The 13860-nt window shown below is 33.4% G+C and overlaps 1 protein-coding gene across 1 annotated transcript; it reads right to left on the bottom strand.

The window, feature by feature from the left end:
- Nucleotides 1-428: 428 nt before the first annotated feature.
- LOC125834255 (uncharacterized) lies at nucleotides 429-10177 on the bottom strand. The gene is made up of 9 exons (XM_049513423.1): nucleotides 9860-10177; nucleotides 8966-9700; nucleotides 5731-5830; nucleotides 5528-5584; nucleotides 4025-4142; nucleotides 3366-3445; nucleotides 1246-1307; nucleotides 1061-1157; nucleotides 429-938 (listed from the first exon to the last, which is right to left on the bottom strand). Exons 2-9 carry the CDS (start codon nucleotides 9316-9318, stop codon nucleotides 882-884), a joined length of 924 nt encoding a protein of 307 aa, XP_049369380.1. The 5' UTR covers nucleotides 9319-9700; nucleotides 9860-10177; the 3' UTR covers nucleotides 429-881.
- Between the last annotated feature and the right edge of the window lie 3683 nt (nucleotides 10178-13860).

Below are 13860 nucleotides of genomic sequence, written 5' to 3'. Positions count from 1 at the left end.
TCTGGATTTTCCTGGAAAAGTTTCAGTGATGGACTATATTTAGTTACCAAACACCAAAAAGTGAATATTTTCCACTTGAGGGTGAAAGTCATTTTCCTTTGTAGCCATCTACAGCTACAAATTAGGCCAGCCTATTGTATGCCAAACCATCACTCGAAACAGGATTGTTATTTTTTTTTTCATTAGAAATATGTTTTCAGAACAAAAGTTTTATCACATCATATAACATAAAAAAAAGGTACACAAGAGTTGCTATTTGTTTCTAGAATCTCCAATCTTGATCCTCAATAGTCAATATGTAATGGATGGAGTTAAGAATGGAACTAAGTCAACTAACTCAAATGATATACGAAATAACTGACCTCAAATCTTTTCTCTTCTTACGTCTTGGTTTTCTTAAATACTCATATCAAATCAAGACAGGAGTATTCAGTAGGAAATCAAGTATTATTTACCCTATGAAATATACACCTAGAGTGCAACAAACTCAACTCAACACAAGAATCCGCAAATATTAAGGTATTATAAAAAAAAAAAAGCTAAAAGTTATTTAAGCACCGTGGAAAATGACATTGAAGAACAATTTGTCTCCTAAATTTACACACAGAAGGTGGAAACAAGAAAATGAACTTGCAAGTGCATTATCAAGATCACAGTTTTTCCCCTGATACGCAATAACATATGATGCTGTTATTTCCTGGTGCTCGAGTTCATGTGTGTTCAGCTTCCAAAAAAAACTGGGTTCTGATAAAATTTCATGTGGAACCCAATCGTCGTATACCCAAGCTGCAAAGACCTGCCAGCTCTTTATGCATTTACAGCAAAAAAATTGGTGTACTTACACAAGCTAGTAACCCAAAATTAGTACCAAGCGTTCTCCATCAACAGCCTGGCTCTTGTTTCAGCTGGATTCCACTTGTGGACGCAAACATCATCGGCTGGAAAAACATCATTATGTCATTATAGTTACATGGGGGGAATTCGTGTCACATTGTAAAATTTATAGTGGGGTGAGGGATTAGGTCATTAAACCTAAAATAGTGTGCAAAAGTCTGATTACCTGAGTTGTACTAGGCAAAACACTACTAGCAAGTTCCTCATTCAATAAAACTGGAAGGGGTGGCATTTGGCTCATAATACCTGGCATATTTCTCATGCTGCAGCATAAATAACGCTATCAGTAAAAGAATTGTATGACAACCAAATTCACCCTGTCAAGTATAACGAATATATTAATAACATTACTCGTTTAAAATTGCCATTATGTTATTCCTCGTTCGGATGAAGAGATTAATGTTGTCCTGAAACTGCCCAATTACATATAAATATCAGATATCAGCTGATATGCATATAACAAAATATAGTTAAGTATTTGAACCCCCCCCCCCCCCCCACACACACACACACACCAAGGTTGCAACAAGAAATAATAAAAGAAAACAAATTGCTTTGATATTTCACTGTTATTTTTTCCTTCCCGTTTACCCTCCCATTGGCTGAAATGTTGGCGGGAGGAGGGAAATAAGCTAATTTTCACTTATTGATTCACCTGTTACAAGTAATAGATGAAAGAACTACAATGGGAAAAATAAGAAACAAAGATCAAAATGGAGAAGGGGGTTGGGATGGTAGATAGATTGAAGGAGCATCACTGCTTATTTCTATTAACCCACACAAATTACATAGGTAACAGTAACAAAGATCTGTATTTGAAATTAAACTGAACTCAGAGGCTGTCAAAGCTGGTACACAAATGACAAAAATAGGACAAGAAAGATGCCTGCACGAATTAACCACATCTTTAATATGACTCCTACACAAATTTCTGCTTTCCTTACAATTAGCTAGTTTTGCAATTCCCAACTGTTTTATGTTAGAATCCGTCCCTCAATGATCCTTTCATTTGGAAGGCACATAACTAAATTCTTACATCTGAGGAACAATTTGCAGAATTACTAAATACAGCAGAGTAGACTCAAACAAACAGATATGTAGGTGGCTCCCCTACATCTCTTATATGCATTCCGGACATTTTTATTTATGTAGATAACCAAGAGGTTACATGCGAGAGGAGTTGTGAAGACAGAGACAGGAGTTTTCTTATATCTCATGTGGACTATGTATATAGGAGGCGTTCGAAGAACTTATCTCTCCTTTGGAATAGCGGAAGTCTTGCAAATGATGGGAGCAAACCAATTTTTTCATTAGAGAATTTCGGAAATAATCTTTATCTGAGTTCTTAAACGGGGACTTGAGATCTGCAAGTCACCAGTCATACCGACTTGGAGCATTTTATACAAATAACTTGTGTGCATCTCCTTCCAGAGCTCTTCAAATTCACGCACCAAATTTTCCATTCGAAGTTCTAGTTTCCCTCCCAATTAGTCTTTATTTGCTTCAACCATTTCTGCCTAAAGAGCTCAACGTTGAATAGACTTTATGGAAGCAGTGAGGGGTGGGGGGGCTTCTGCAGATTTCCTCTTTTCTAACCATTCTATAAAAGGCTGATCTGATTCATGGCATTCTCAGGTATGTCAGGCATACCATGAAGCCATGAAATAACAGGGTTGTGCCACTCATCTGGTAATCTCTAAGGTATACCTTACATCTACTTAGTGGTGAATTTGTCAGGGAAAAAAGTAAAAGTGTTTCCAATTTATCAAAAAAAACACAAGGGGAAAAGAGAGTACCAATCATTCCACTGTGAGTATAACAAGTGTATGCACAACCATAACGCACTGTAACTCAGTATGCGCACATACAAACTTATCATGACTGGATAACACCATTATTTGATTAAGGCTGTGTGAGCATGGGCTGAATACATCCAAAATTTATACATTTTCTTCTAGTCCTAACATAAATCATAGATTATATAAAATATAGTCTAGACTTGGACCTCTGTTGATTTCACCAATTTATATTTTTACCAATTCTCAGTGACCAGCTTCAGTGAAAATCCTAAAAATGGACTAAAAATCATTTTCATAATTACTTTCTTCAGTAAAACTTCCAAAGTTGAGACTTTGTTGAGAAAATGACGACAAGAAAACAAGTTTAAATCCCATAACTTTTCCTTAACTATTGAAACGCCTCTTAAATGTGGGTTTTGTGGTGGTAATTGATGCTCTGACTCATGATTTGTATAAGAAATAAATAGAGGCAAGGGAATGAAAATATTATCTTTTACTTGTTATCAGATGCAAGGAACCCTAAAATTTTGAAATGTTTTTATTTTATCCGGTATGCTGTTCCAAAGTAGAAATAGCTAAAGTCCTCCACCAACAGTTCAGAATTTTACTTTTCCCTTTCCCTTCCAATTATCTCAGAAGACTCCTCCCACTACAAGACGTTGAGATTGATACCTTGACTGTTGAAAGATTTGCCGCAATTTGATTCAGAGCCTCATTGTTTTCTTCCAGTAGATGCCTTGTTCCAAGTAATGCTGTAAGCAACACAAACCAGGTTAAGTTCGTGAATAGAAGCCAATTGACAGAGTGAGATGGACAAGATGAAGAATATCACACAGAAGAAAGGGAAACGACAAAGTGGCAAGAAGAAAAGATCTAAAGGCAATCTCAGCAAGAAATTTTACCACTACACTTAGTGACATCATTGACATGTCCAAAGCATTATTCTGTAGAGTGAGTCTTTACAAGCAAATGAACTCATAATGGTTGGTTTGCTTAATCAGCTAAATTATAACTGGATTCTAAAAAGACTTGTCAAAATTGTGAATAATTAGATGCGCATTATGAAGTTACTATCACTATATAATGGTATTTTCTGTACCATGTGAACCATAACGTAAGAATAGTACTTTTTTTTTCACACAATGATGCCATTCATAAAGTAATGAGTTATCACGCATGGAAATCATTTACCCCACATAAAAATCAGAAAACGCCATTTACTCAAATACAGAAAATAGTTTTTTCAAACTGTATCCTAATAGAAATATGTTGCCGACAAAAGATTAAGTGGGGAAGGCATAGATTCCTGCTGCTAAACAGATGACACTAACCTGCAGAAGGCGTCACATCACCATGGTCGCGATATTTTGAGGAAAGCGAATTCGGAATGAAGCTCAGCGGTAAAGCTGAGGACGAACCAGCTTTCACCGGTAATTCTGCTGATTTTTCCTGAAGAAAAAAGAACTTTGTAATGCTGCATGTGTGGTAACATACACATAGAACTGTTTTCCATACATACTGAAGCTTAACAGTATAGAATTCACCAGTAGGGGATGTAAAACTAACTACTGACTGCTCCACATGCTAAAGACCAATTCTACTGGTCTCTTATTCATAAGAAAGAAAATGTAATGTCCTTCTCAAAGAAAAAATCCATCCAATGAATACCTGCCCAGACACAAACCAGCACCAGCCTTGCTATACTCTGGAAGTCCCAAGGAGAATGGCAAGAGAAAAAGAAGTTACCTTGATCTCATTAATTTGGTCCAAAACAAGAAAAAATACAAAAAGAGAAAAAAAAAAGTTTCTCTGATGAAGTTACAATTGTATGATTATAATATAACACAAAATATGCAGTTCTCCACATTTATTAGCATTCCTAAGGTTGATTCACAGGTGTACACTAACAGGGAGGAGCTTTGCTTTCACTATTCAGCAGGTGATGTAATAGGTCTTATGACAAGCCATTGGTTTTCAGGCATACACATGTTCCTATCTCGCTCTTATTAACAAATTCATACACCGATCGAAAAAGAGATGCTTTATAGGCTTAATAACAGACCATGATTGTAGTACCAAGTAGGTAGATTGATGCAACTTTAGATCAAGACATAAAGTAACTCCAGGGAAAAATATATATATCAACATTTAAGCAAGACATCAAATCCATTGATTTTTTTCACATTAGATGACGCATTAAGCTATAAGGTCAAGGCGTTGGAAAGGCCAAAAGCAGAAAGGAAAAGACTTGGCCCTGAGAATCCTTGAGATCATCCAAAAGTCAAATGCTGGAATCTCAACTCTCAAGTCTATTTGGCTTTTTATACAAGAAGTGACTGCAAAGGTGGAATACCCAAAGTTCATCGGATAAAACATGCAAGAATTATACAAACTCTATTAAAAAAAATTGATAGGATTATATAACTCCAAAATTTTCTAACACTACAATCGCATATTCAAAAACAAAAAACACAAAATGTTTAAGACAATCAGATAGTTCAATTTCAAATATTAATTATGTCATGTAAAACTCTATGGAGAAAGTAATAAGAATAAACAGCTTTACTTAGACAAGGACGAAGAACTAAGTACGCCTCAAGTCCTAACTAGCATGATAAGAACTATCAAACCCTCCAAACAACAATCCCAGATTCGATGAATCAAGTAAAGCCTAAGTAACTAACTTTAAATGGTAAAAGTAACTAACTTTAAATAGTAAAGTGTTTCTTTCTGTCCTAAGAAAAGCAAGTCAAAGTCAACTTCTCAATACTAACCAAACAAATTAAAAGGTAACTTCAAAGGAAACGAAGAAAAGATCAAAAGAGATGGCACACCTTCCTGTCTTTCACTTTCTTTCCCAAATTATAGTCCTCCTGTTTCCTGCGCTTTCTCTGACAAAACAATCACTCAATAGGTAAGCAACTATTTCTCAGGAAGCATCTGCCATCAACCAACTATATTTGGACAAATGAATAATAATGATAATAACAACAACAACAATAACAAAAGATACTGCTAAACAGGTTCAGGAGCTCACCGTCATCCACCTACATCTTAATGCAACATCACGTACAGTTTTGTCGCGGAGCGAGGCTGCAATCTTAATGTACTTCATTATACTCGGTTCATTGGCAAATCTATCATCAAAACAGTGTGACTGTCATACATATGCACAAGAGGTGAAAAGATGAAATGAAACAGCACCACAGATCAAAACAATTCTAATTCAAAGGAAGTCTTGATCAATATAACCTCTGATGAGCTTGACCAAAATGATGCATCAAGGGACAGTGCAAGGTGTATCAAGCTCATGAAAAAAGCATTTTCAAATTCACTTTCTTAATAGTTTTTCACAACTCTTTTTCAGTTATTTATCAACCTAGTTTGTATACATATGAAAATTCCACTTCGTTTCCCAGAACAAACGTCAGCAGTGAAAAACTCCCTGTCAGCCTCATATCAATTTACATCTACTTAAGTCCTTATTAAATCAAACACAACATAGATAAGAACCAACTAATTTTATACCGATCTAGATTGGCAAATTCCATTTAGTTAACAATCAAGTCACAAACTAGCCAGCAGATTCTGCTTCTTTCACAAAAAGTGAACCTATTGATGCTCTTTGCTGGGTTCATAACATTTTAACTATTTCCATTTGGCCCTCATCAATACTGAGTATAGATAGTATATGCAAGGGAAAGTGATCAATAGAAGATGAGAGAGAGAGGGAGAGAGAGAAATGCAATAGCTTTGACAGAAATTGGACTTGACAGATAGAAGAAAGAAATGCTCAAATAAGGAGGTGTTGCAGAAACAAGTGAAAGAAGGGATCCTCATATACGAGGATATGAAAAAGTTTTTTTGACAATTAAGAGGAACTGGATAGAGGCATTTGCAAGAAAGTAGAGGCATTGGTGTTCTCTTTATATGGTTAAACCTGGAAAATTTCAAATTCAAGTGTACAGACTTGGCACACTTTTGAAAAGCTACCTTAGAAAGAAGCTACCTCACTTTTGCCACACATTGTAAAGTGAAGGAGTAAAGAAAGAGAAAGGTTGCATGCAACTGAGAATATGGTGGTAGACACTAACATGCACAAACCAGATAGCATTCACGGACAAACTACCAAGGGAGGGAGCATCGAATTGAGAAGTTGATGTAAATATTCCATGGAAGGAAAGAACAAGTAAGAAAAGTAGCAAGTTCTAGATGCATTTAAAGGACTGAAACCTCGCTAATAAGAATCCAAGTAGTGGACTCAAGAGAGCAAAAAAGCATTTTTCTAACAAGGTAAATAACTTTTTTTAAATTATTTTTTTGTTTATTTATAACCGTACTGTCCAGATCAGCATGCGTGCACCTCAACTAATTCCATAAGGTATCGCTACATGCCACCAACACACCTATCGGGTTGAGAAGAAATCACCTAGTGTCGTCGCCTCCGTTGAGATTTGAACTTGAGACCTCATGGTTCTCAACCTACTTCATTGACCACTAGGCCATACCCGTGGGTGCTAAAGTTATTAATGTGGGAAAACTCTCCTACACCTAAAAGTAAGGAAACTACACAATAACATAGGTCTTTACAAATGTCACTTAATCTTCCATACTGAACTTCACAGATGCACCAACAACTAAGAATAAGAGGTTATTCCTCAAATGTCCAAAATCATTTTCTAACCCCTCAAAGCTCTCCTATTTCCTTAAAAGCAAAATGTGCAAAGAGTTTTCAAAGCAAAAAGAGAGTAGAATAAGAAGTTACCACCATCAGAAAATGGAAAATCTTATGAAAAATATAGTAGAACTAAAGGAGAAACAAAGAAAGCAATTAGTAATTCACGAGGCAACTATACAAGTCCCACCTCCTTGTACAGTTTTGGGCAATCATCACCTCATGATCAACTTTTAGGTTGAGCTAGACCTAAGGTCTATTTCTTAATGTAGTATTTGCGCCAGACTCATCTCAATTCTTGGTTCACCAAATGTTTGGCCACCATGTTATATTGTGGGTGTGTATAGGGCTGTTAGAGTCTAGCATTTGTGTGGGATGGTGTTGTTTGCCATCTTATATGGTCTTGGGTAATCCTCACTTCGTGAACTAGTGTTTTAGTTTAGTTAGGTCCAAGGTCCATATCTGAACAATAACTTGAACTCCAAACCATCCAATGTAAAGACGGTTTTCAATGCTAGTAATCCAGTTACAAAAGCGACCCCATAGGTTTTCGCTTTCGTGTCTCTCTAAAATTGCAGTCATGGTAAAATCTTGGTTTATTTAATCATCAGGGACTCCCAAAGCACACGAGTTTTCTACAAATCAAAATAGAAAATGGAAGGCTCGTTATTCAACGGTATAACATGACTTATATACTCGTGTCAACCAAGGTGTATGTGGATCTATTCAAATTTTTAATGAAGTTGATTGGAAAAATACGGACTTCTCTACAGAGAATTATAATTTCGATAACTTGAACAACTTGTTACCAAAAGTTAGAGATACAGGAAGGAGATGAAGAAACTGAGGAGCAAGTCAACCTAAAAATAAGAGTTGTGATATGGATGGAAAGGAACCAGAGATGTTTTAAAAACAAGAGCTGCTCTATGCAGAATCTGAAGCTGAATTGTCTGGTCCTTCTTTTTTTTGTTGTAAACATGAATATACTCGAGATGTAGAGGATATTCCTAGTATTTTAGATTACTTACGACTTACATAGGAGTTTTGCTTTCTTCTTCAACGTTTGGATGTAAGTATTAATAAAATACTCTTTGTGTATTCTTTTGTTCATAATACAAGTTACCTTTATCAAAAATAAAAATAAAAAGCTAGAACACCAGGGAAGTCATTATAGAGTAAATGTTTTATTTTAAAATAAGCGAAAGTACGACATAATGTACGAACTACAAGTTTAGTCCCGTAAACTTATATAGAACTGTGATGCCCAGATGGCAAAGAAAAGATGCAGATATTTATGGCATGTCATCAAGAGAATGGAATAACAGATGGAGACTAACTAGCTGAAATTAAGACCTAGTTGATATTTTTACACTTAAAGAGTCCAGCATTTGACATGATGTTTTAATCTAGTTAGAAATGTGCAAGTCACTACAGGGATAATAAAAACTAATGGTGTTAAACAAAAATGGAACGGATGGATTACCAAATATATATAAAGATGAAAATATTTGCAGTAAAATGTGGATACTCAACAAATATGGATAGATACACATCTCAGCATAAGAACACATACAGAAACCTCGAAGAAACTACCTACTTGATAAGTCCTTCGTCCAGTTTGTACTGTTCCTCAACCGTCCACTCTACCGCCAGCCCAGTGTCATGCTTGAGCCCCGGGACTGAATCAATAAGAAAAGAACTCGAACAACTTCCAGACTGGCTCATTCCTGGATTACTGCTACTCCGGACACCACTGGTAATCACACTTGGATTCCCAGAATACAACACCCCTCTTCCTCCACCATTATTATTTACATTGAAATTCATTCCGAGGCTACTGTAGTAATTACCCATCAACATCATCTCGGACGATGAGCTCCCTATTGCCCCCGATTGAAACGATAAAGATTGATGATGAAACCCTGTGTTAGATTCTGCAGCCATTTCCATACATATACCTGTTATTACCTAACTCCCTATATCCACCCAAAATCTACTGTTGCGTACAACAACATGCTAACATAACAAATGATTCGATCATAGCTCCAAAATCCCAAATAAACAAAACCCTAATTCATCAGAGCTACAACCACTTTTCCAATAAAATTCTACAGTATAATCCAAATAAGCAAAAGCCTCCTTAAGGGTTAATCAATCCGTCCCGAGCTTCGATTCTTCATAAAAATCCCACCTCTCAATAGAACGAAGACCAATCGATCATTGAAAAAAGTTACCTTACTCATTCAAGAATCAAACAAACAAATCATTTCCAGCATGAACTCTTCGACCCAGTTGAAAATATCCCTCAACACAAAAATCCCACCTGTAAAACCTGCATATAATTCACCCCATCAACTGAAAACTTGATGAAAAAAATGAAAAAAAAAACCTAACCTTAACAACAGAATCAAGAAAACAGTGATTATTTCAGTGGATGTACAATGAGAAAGAGATTATAAAATTGACAAAAAGTAAAAAAACAAGAATATACCTTTTCTTAGTGCAGAATTTTTATCTTTATATTTTCAACCATAAATATTAGTAAAAAAATAGTTGGTGGGGGTGTCAACTGTACACCTTTTTTTTCTAAGCTCAAATTGGGTTTACTCTGTTGTACTGTTTGTATGTATATGTGTATCTATAGGTCTGTCTCTCCTCCAATGGAGAAGAAGGAAGAAGAAGAAGGGGTTAAGGACGGGACGTGCAAAAGATAAATAGATCTTGAAAATGTTAACATCACGAAAGTGCGAATCCCAATAAGCAGTTGATGCAATTATTATTGTGACAGTTCACTCTACCAATTCCTCTTTCTAATTTTATTTTTGTTTTTCTGTTTGTTGTTGAAAGGCCTAACATTGTATAGTGACATGAACCAATTTTTATTTTATTTTATATTCATAAATTATAATGGAGAAGGATTAAAAATATTTTGAATAAAAATGATTTATAAATATTTATGTTGTTATTAATTTGGCTTTAAAACACCTTATTATTAATAATAAATAATATGGTCTAACAATGATTTTGTCGTTAATAGTTAAGTCAGAAAATATTTTTGTCATTAGTAGTTTGATTCAAAAATGTCATTATTTACTTTTGAGTCAACTGTACCATTTCTAAGAGGGTGTTTAGTAGGGTATTTAAAGTAATGCTTAATAGAGTGTATTAGTAATGATTGTATTAGTTATGCTTATATTATTTATTAGATAAACTACATTATTAGACATACATTACTATCATCTATATTAATATTAACTTTACTTTCAAACAATTACATATAATATTACTTTTAATATTTTATATCATATATTATTGAAGATATCATCAGATATACATATACCTTAAAATTAGTTATTTGCATAATTAAATCATCCTCAATTCAAGCTTTTATGTTAATCAATTATTTCTCTCATCGACCTCTATCTCCACCACCGTTTTCTCTCTTTCTTTCTTTCTTCTCTCCACCATGAATTCCACTAATAAATTTTTAAAATTGAAATCCAAAACAACAACATTACAATTTGAGGTTTATCTCTATTTAATCATTTTCAAAGTCATGTATCCCTGATGGATTTCAATTTGTTTTGTCTTCTAGTTTTTAAAAGTTAAGGTAAAACTCCATTGATGTAGAGTTTTCTTAGTTTTCTTTTATGGCTAGTGATTCTTCAAATGAGAAAAATGTTTATTTATAGTTGCTCGAAAAACAACATGAAAATTACTATTACAATTCTCGATACTTTCAATCGCTTGACTTTGAAAATACAAAAATGCAACAACTTGGACGAACAAAAGAGAAAGATAGTATGTAATTTGTTGCAAATGGAAAGATGGTTTATGCAGTAATTGTGATAAACCTTAACAAGGAGAGGATGAGAAGGGGACTTTTTGGATTGGATTGGAATTATTGATGTATTTAGCACATTATTGATATATCTGGCACATTATTGAGTTAAGTTGTTTATATGTATCTATTTTTTATCAGTGTATCTAATTAAGTGTATATGTATCTGAACAGATATACACATGCATTGGAGATTTACATATGTATCTGACACATTATTGAGTTAAGATTATATGTATGTATTTTTTTTATAAGCGTATCTGATTAAGGGTATATGTATCTAACAAAATATACGCATGTATCTGAATAATAGTTAGTGGATCTAAGTTGAGAAGTCTAAACTTTACTACATCACCAAAAAAAGAGAGGAGGGATTTTGATTGTTTTGATATTTTTTTTAGGAGTTATGATATGTCATATCCTTTAAAGTTGTTGCAAACATGATTTTCTCCTTAATTAATGGCTTTCAGCCATATCTCTTAATTAGGCACACTCCTTAGTTAATGACTTTCAATTATATCTCTTAATTGGGCACACTAATTGATACAAGATACATGTATCTGAAAGAGACAGATACATGTATCTGAGACCCAAAATATGGTAAAGAATGTAATATTGCAAACTAGTGTGAATCTAAGTAATTAAATCCTAAAATAGTGGAATTTGTGTAAGTTACCCTTGTTTCTTATGCATTATTTGGTTTGATTTATTAAAAATATCATGTATTGCATAAAAAAATTAAAGATATCCTCCACAATTATATATTGTATCAATGCATATGAGTGTTTTCATTTCTTGTATCAATGTTTTCAACTATATTTACTTTTTGTTATATATTTGTATTATTGTATTTGAGTATTCTTACTTCTTATATTAAATATATATTTTAATGTATTCATTTTTTTGTATACATGCATGATATTGTTAGGGTTTTGCCCTGATTTTCTTACCATAATTTAAGATTTATTTTTTCTTAAAAGAAAAGACAAAACATTAACATAAATGTTTTTACTTTTCCTGAAAGGAAAATATAATATTCTTTCATATTTGGTTTATTCTCTCCTTTTAAGACTCTTTTTCTAGTAAGAAAAGGTTTTAGGACTCTATAAATATAGGTTTGTTTCTTCTAACACAGTAACAATAACATCCACAATGTAGTCGTTTAAGACTTTTGTTTATGGAGAGATTTATTCTCTCTAAAGTTTCAATGTTTTTCATTATATTAGTTTTGATATAATAATATTTTGATTTTTAGTATAGGTTTTTGTTATCTGATTTATCAACTATATGATTTGCAAATAGTAAGCTTCCGCATGACGCCCAATCACCCTTCAGAACCCAACAAGTGGTATCAGAGCACATGGTTCAAAGATCCAATGGTTCAATGACCTAATGCTTGAATGAGGTTGAAGATAGGTTCAAGTGGTTTCAAATCAATTTGTAACAACTTTGATGATAATGAAGATTTTTGTCGAGCTACATGTGGAGAAGAAGTTTCAACCATATTTTCAACATTCCTGTTGCTGCAATTTTTAAAAATAAAAATAAAATATTTTTAACCCATATGTTTTTAAACTTTATTTTTAACCATGGCAAGCAACGGTGATGAAGATTTTGTGAAGAACAAGATTATCATGCAATGAAGAAGACAGATCAAACTTTGTCAAGAAAATCTAGCCAAAAGGGGAGATTTGTTAGGGTTTTGCCCTGATTTTCTTACCATAATTTAAGATTTATTTTTCCTTAAAAGAAAAGACAAAACATTAACATAAATGTTTTTACTTTTCCTGAAAGGAAAATATAATATTCTTTCATATTTGGTTTATTCTCTCCTTTTAGGACTATTTTTCTAGTAAGAAAAGGTTTTAGGACTCTATAAATGTAGGTTTGTTTCTTCTAACACAAAAATAATAACATCCACAATGTAGACATTTAAAGAGTTTAGTTTATGGGGAGATTTATTCTCTCAACAGTTTTAATATTTTTCTTTTAAATTAGTTTTCATATTAATAATATTATGTTTTAGTATCACTTTTTTTGTCATCTAATTTATCACCGTCTTGATTGCAATTGTAAGCTTCCGTATGACGCCTAATCACCTTCAGAACCCAACATATATCAATGTATTTGAGTGAATATATTGTGTATTCATCACTAAAGTTTATATAACTTATATATATGTATTTGGAGAAACTATTGATACTCAGAGACGGAGCTAGCCTGGGGTCAGGAGGTTCATCTGAACCCCTTGACAAAAAAATTATAATATTTGTTCATGATTAAACTATTGTTAAAAAATTGATGTTGAACCTCTTTCGACTAGTTTGTGTGTTTATTTCTTCAGATTTTGAACACACTTAGTGAAAAATCTGACTCTGTCAATGTTAACACTATGTTCAACTATTGATTTTTCTTTCATTTAGAAATTGAGTTTGAGTAATATTCAATTGTATCTTGTTATTATATCAATGTATTCAAGTGTACTATTTGTTTTTATACATTTGTGTTAGTATATTTAATTGTATTTATTTCTTGTTATATATTGTATCAATGTATTAAATATTTTTGCTTCTTATGTCGTTGTATTCAACGATATTTGTTTCTTGTTATACATTATATCAATATATTTGAGTGTTTTCGCTTCTTGTATC

Source organism: Solanum verrucosum, unplaced genomic scaffold (assembly GCF_900185275.1).
Source record: "Solanum verrucosum unplaced genomic scaffold, falcon-dt-bn FXZP01000026.1, whole genome shotgun sequence".
Taxonomy (NCBI): Eukaryota; Viridiplantae; Streptophyta; class Magnoliopsida; order Solanales; family Solanaceae; genus Solanum; species Solanum verrucosum.
This window is presented reverse-complemented; position numbering and strand designations above follow the sequence as displayed.

Bases quoted from the DNA above. Each gene is read 5' to 3' on its own strand.
- LOC125834255 (XM_049513423.1), bottom strand. From the start codon at position 9,318: ATGGAAATGGCTGCAGAATCTAACACAGGGTTTCATCATCAATCTTTA. The intron at 5,831-8,965 runs GTAGGTAGTTTC...TTTTGATGATAG, and splicing joins CTGGACGAAGGACTTATCAA to ATTTGCCAATGAACCGAGTA. The intron at 3,446-4,024 runs GTTAGTGTCATC...TGTTGCTTACAG, and splicing joins TGATGTGACGCCTTCTGCAG to CATTACTTGGAACAAGGCAT.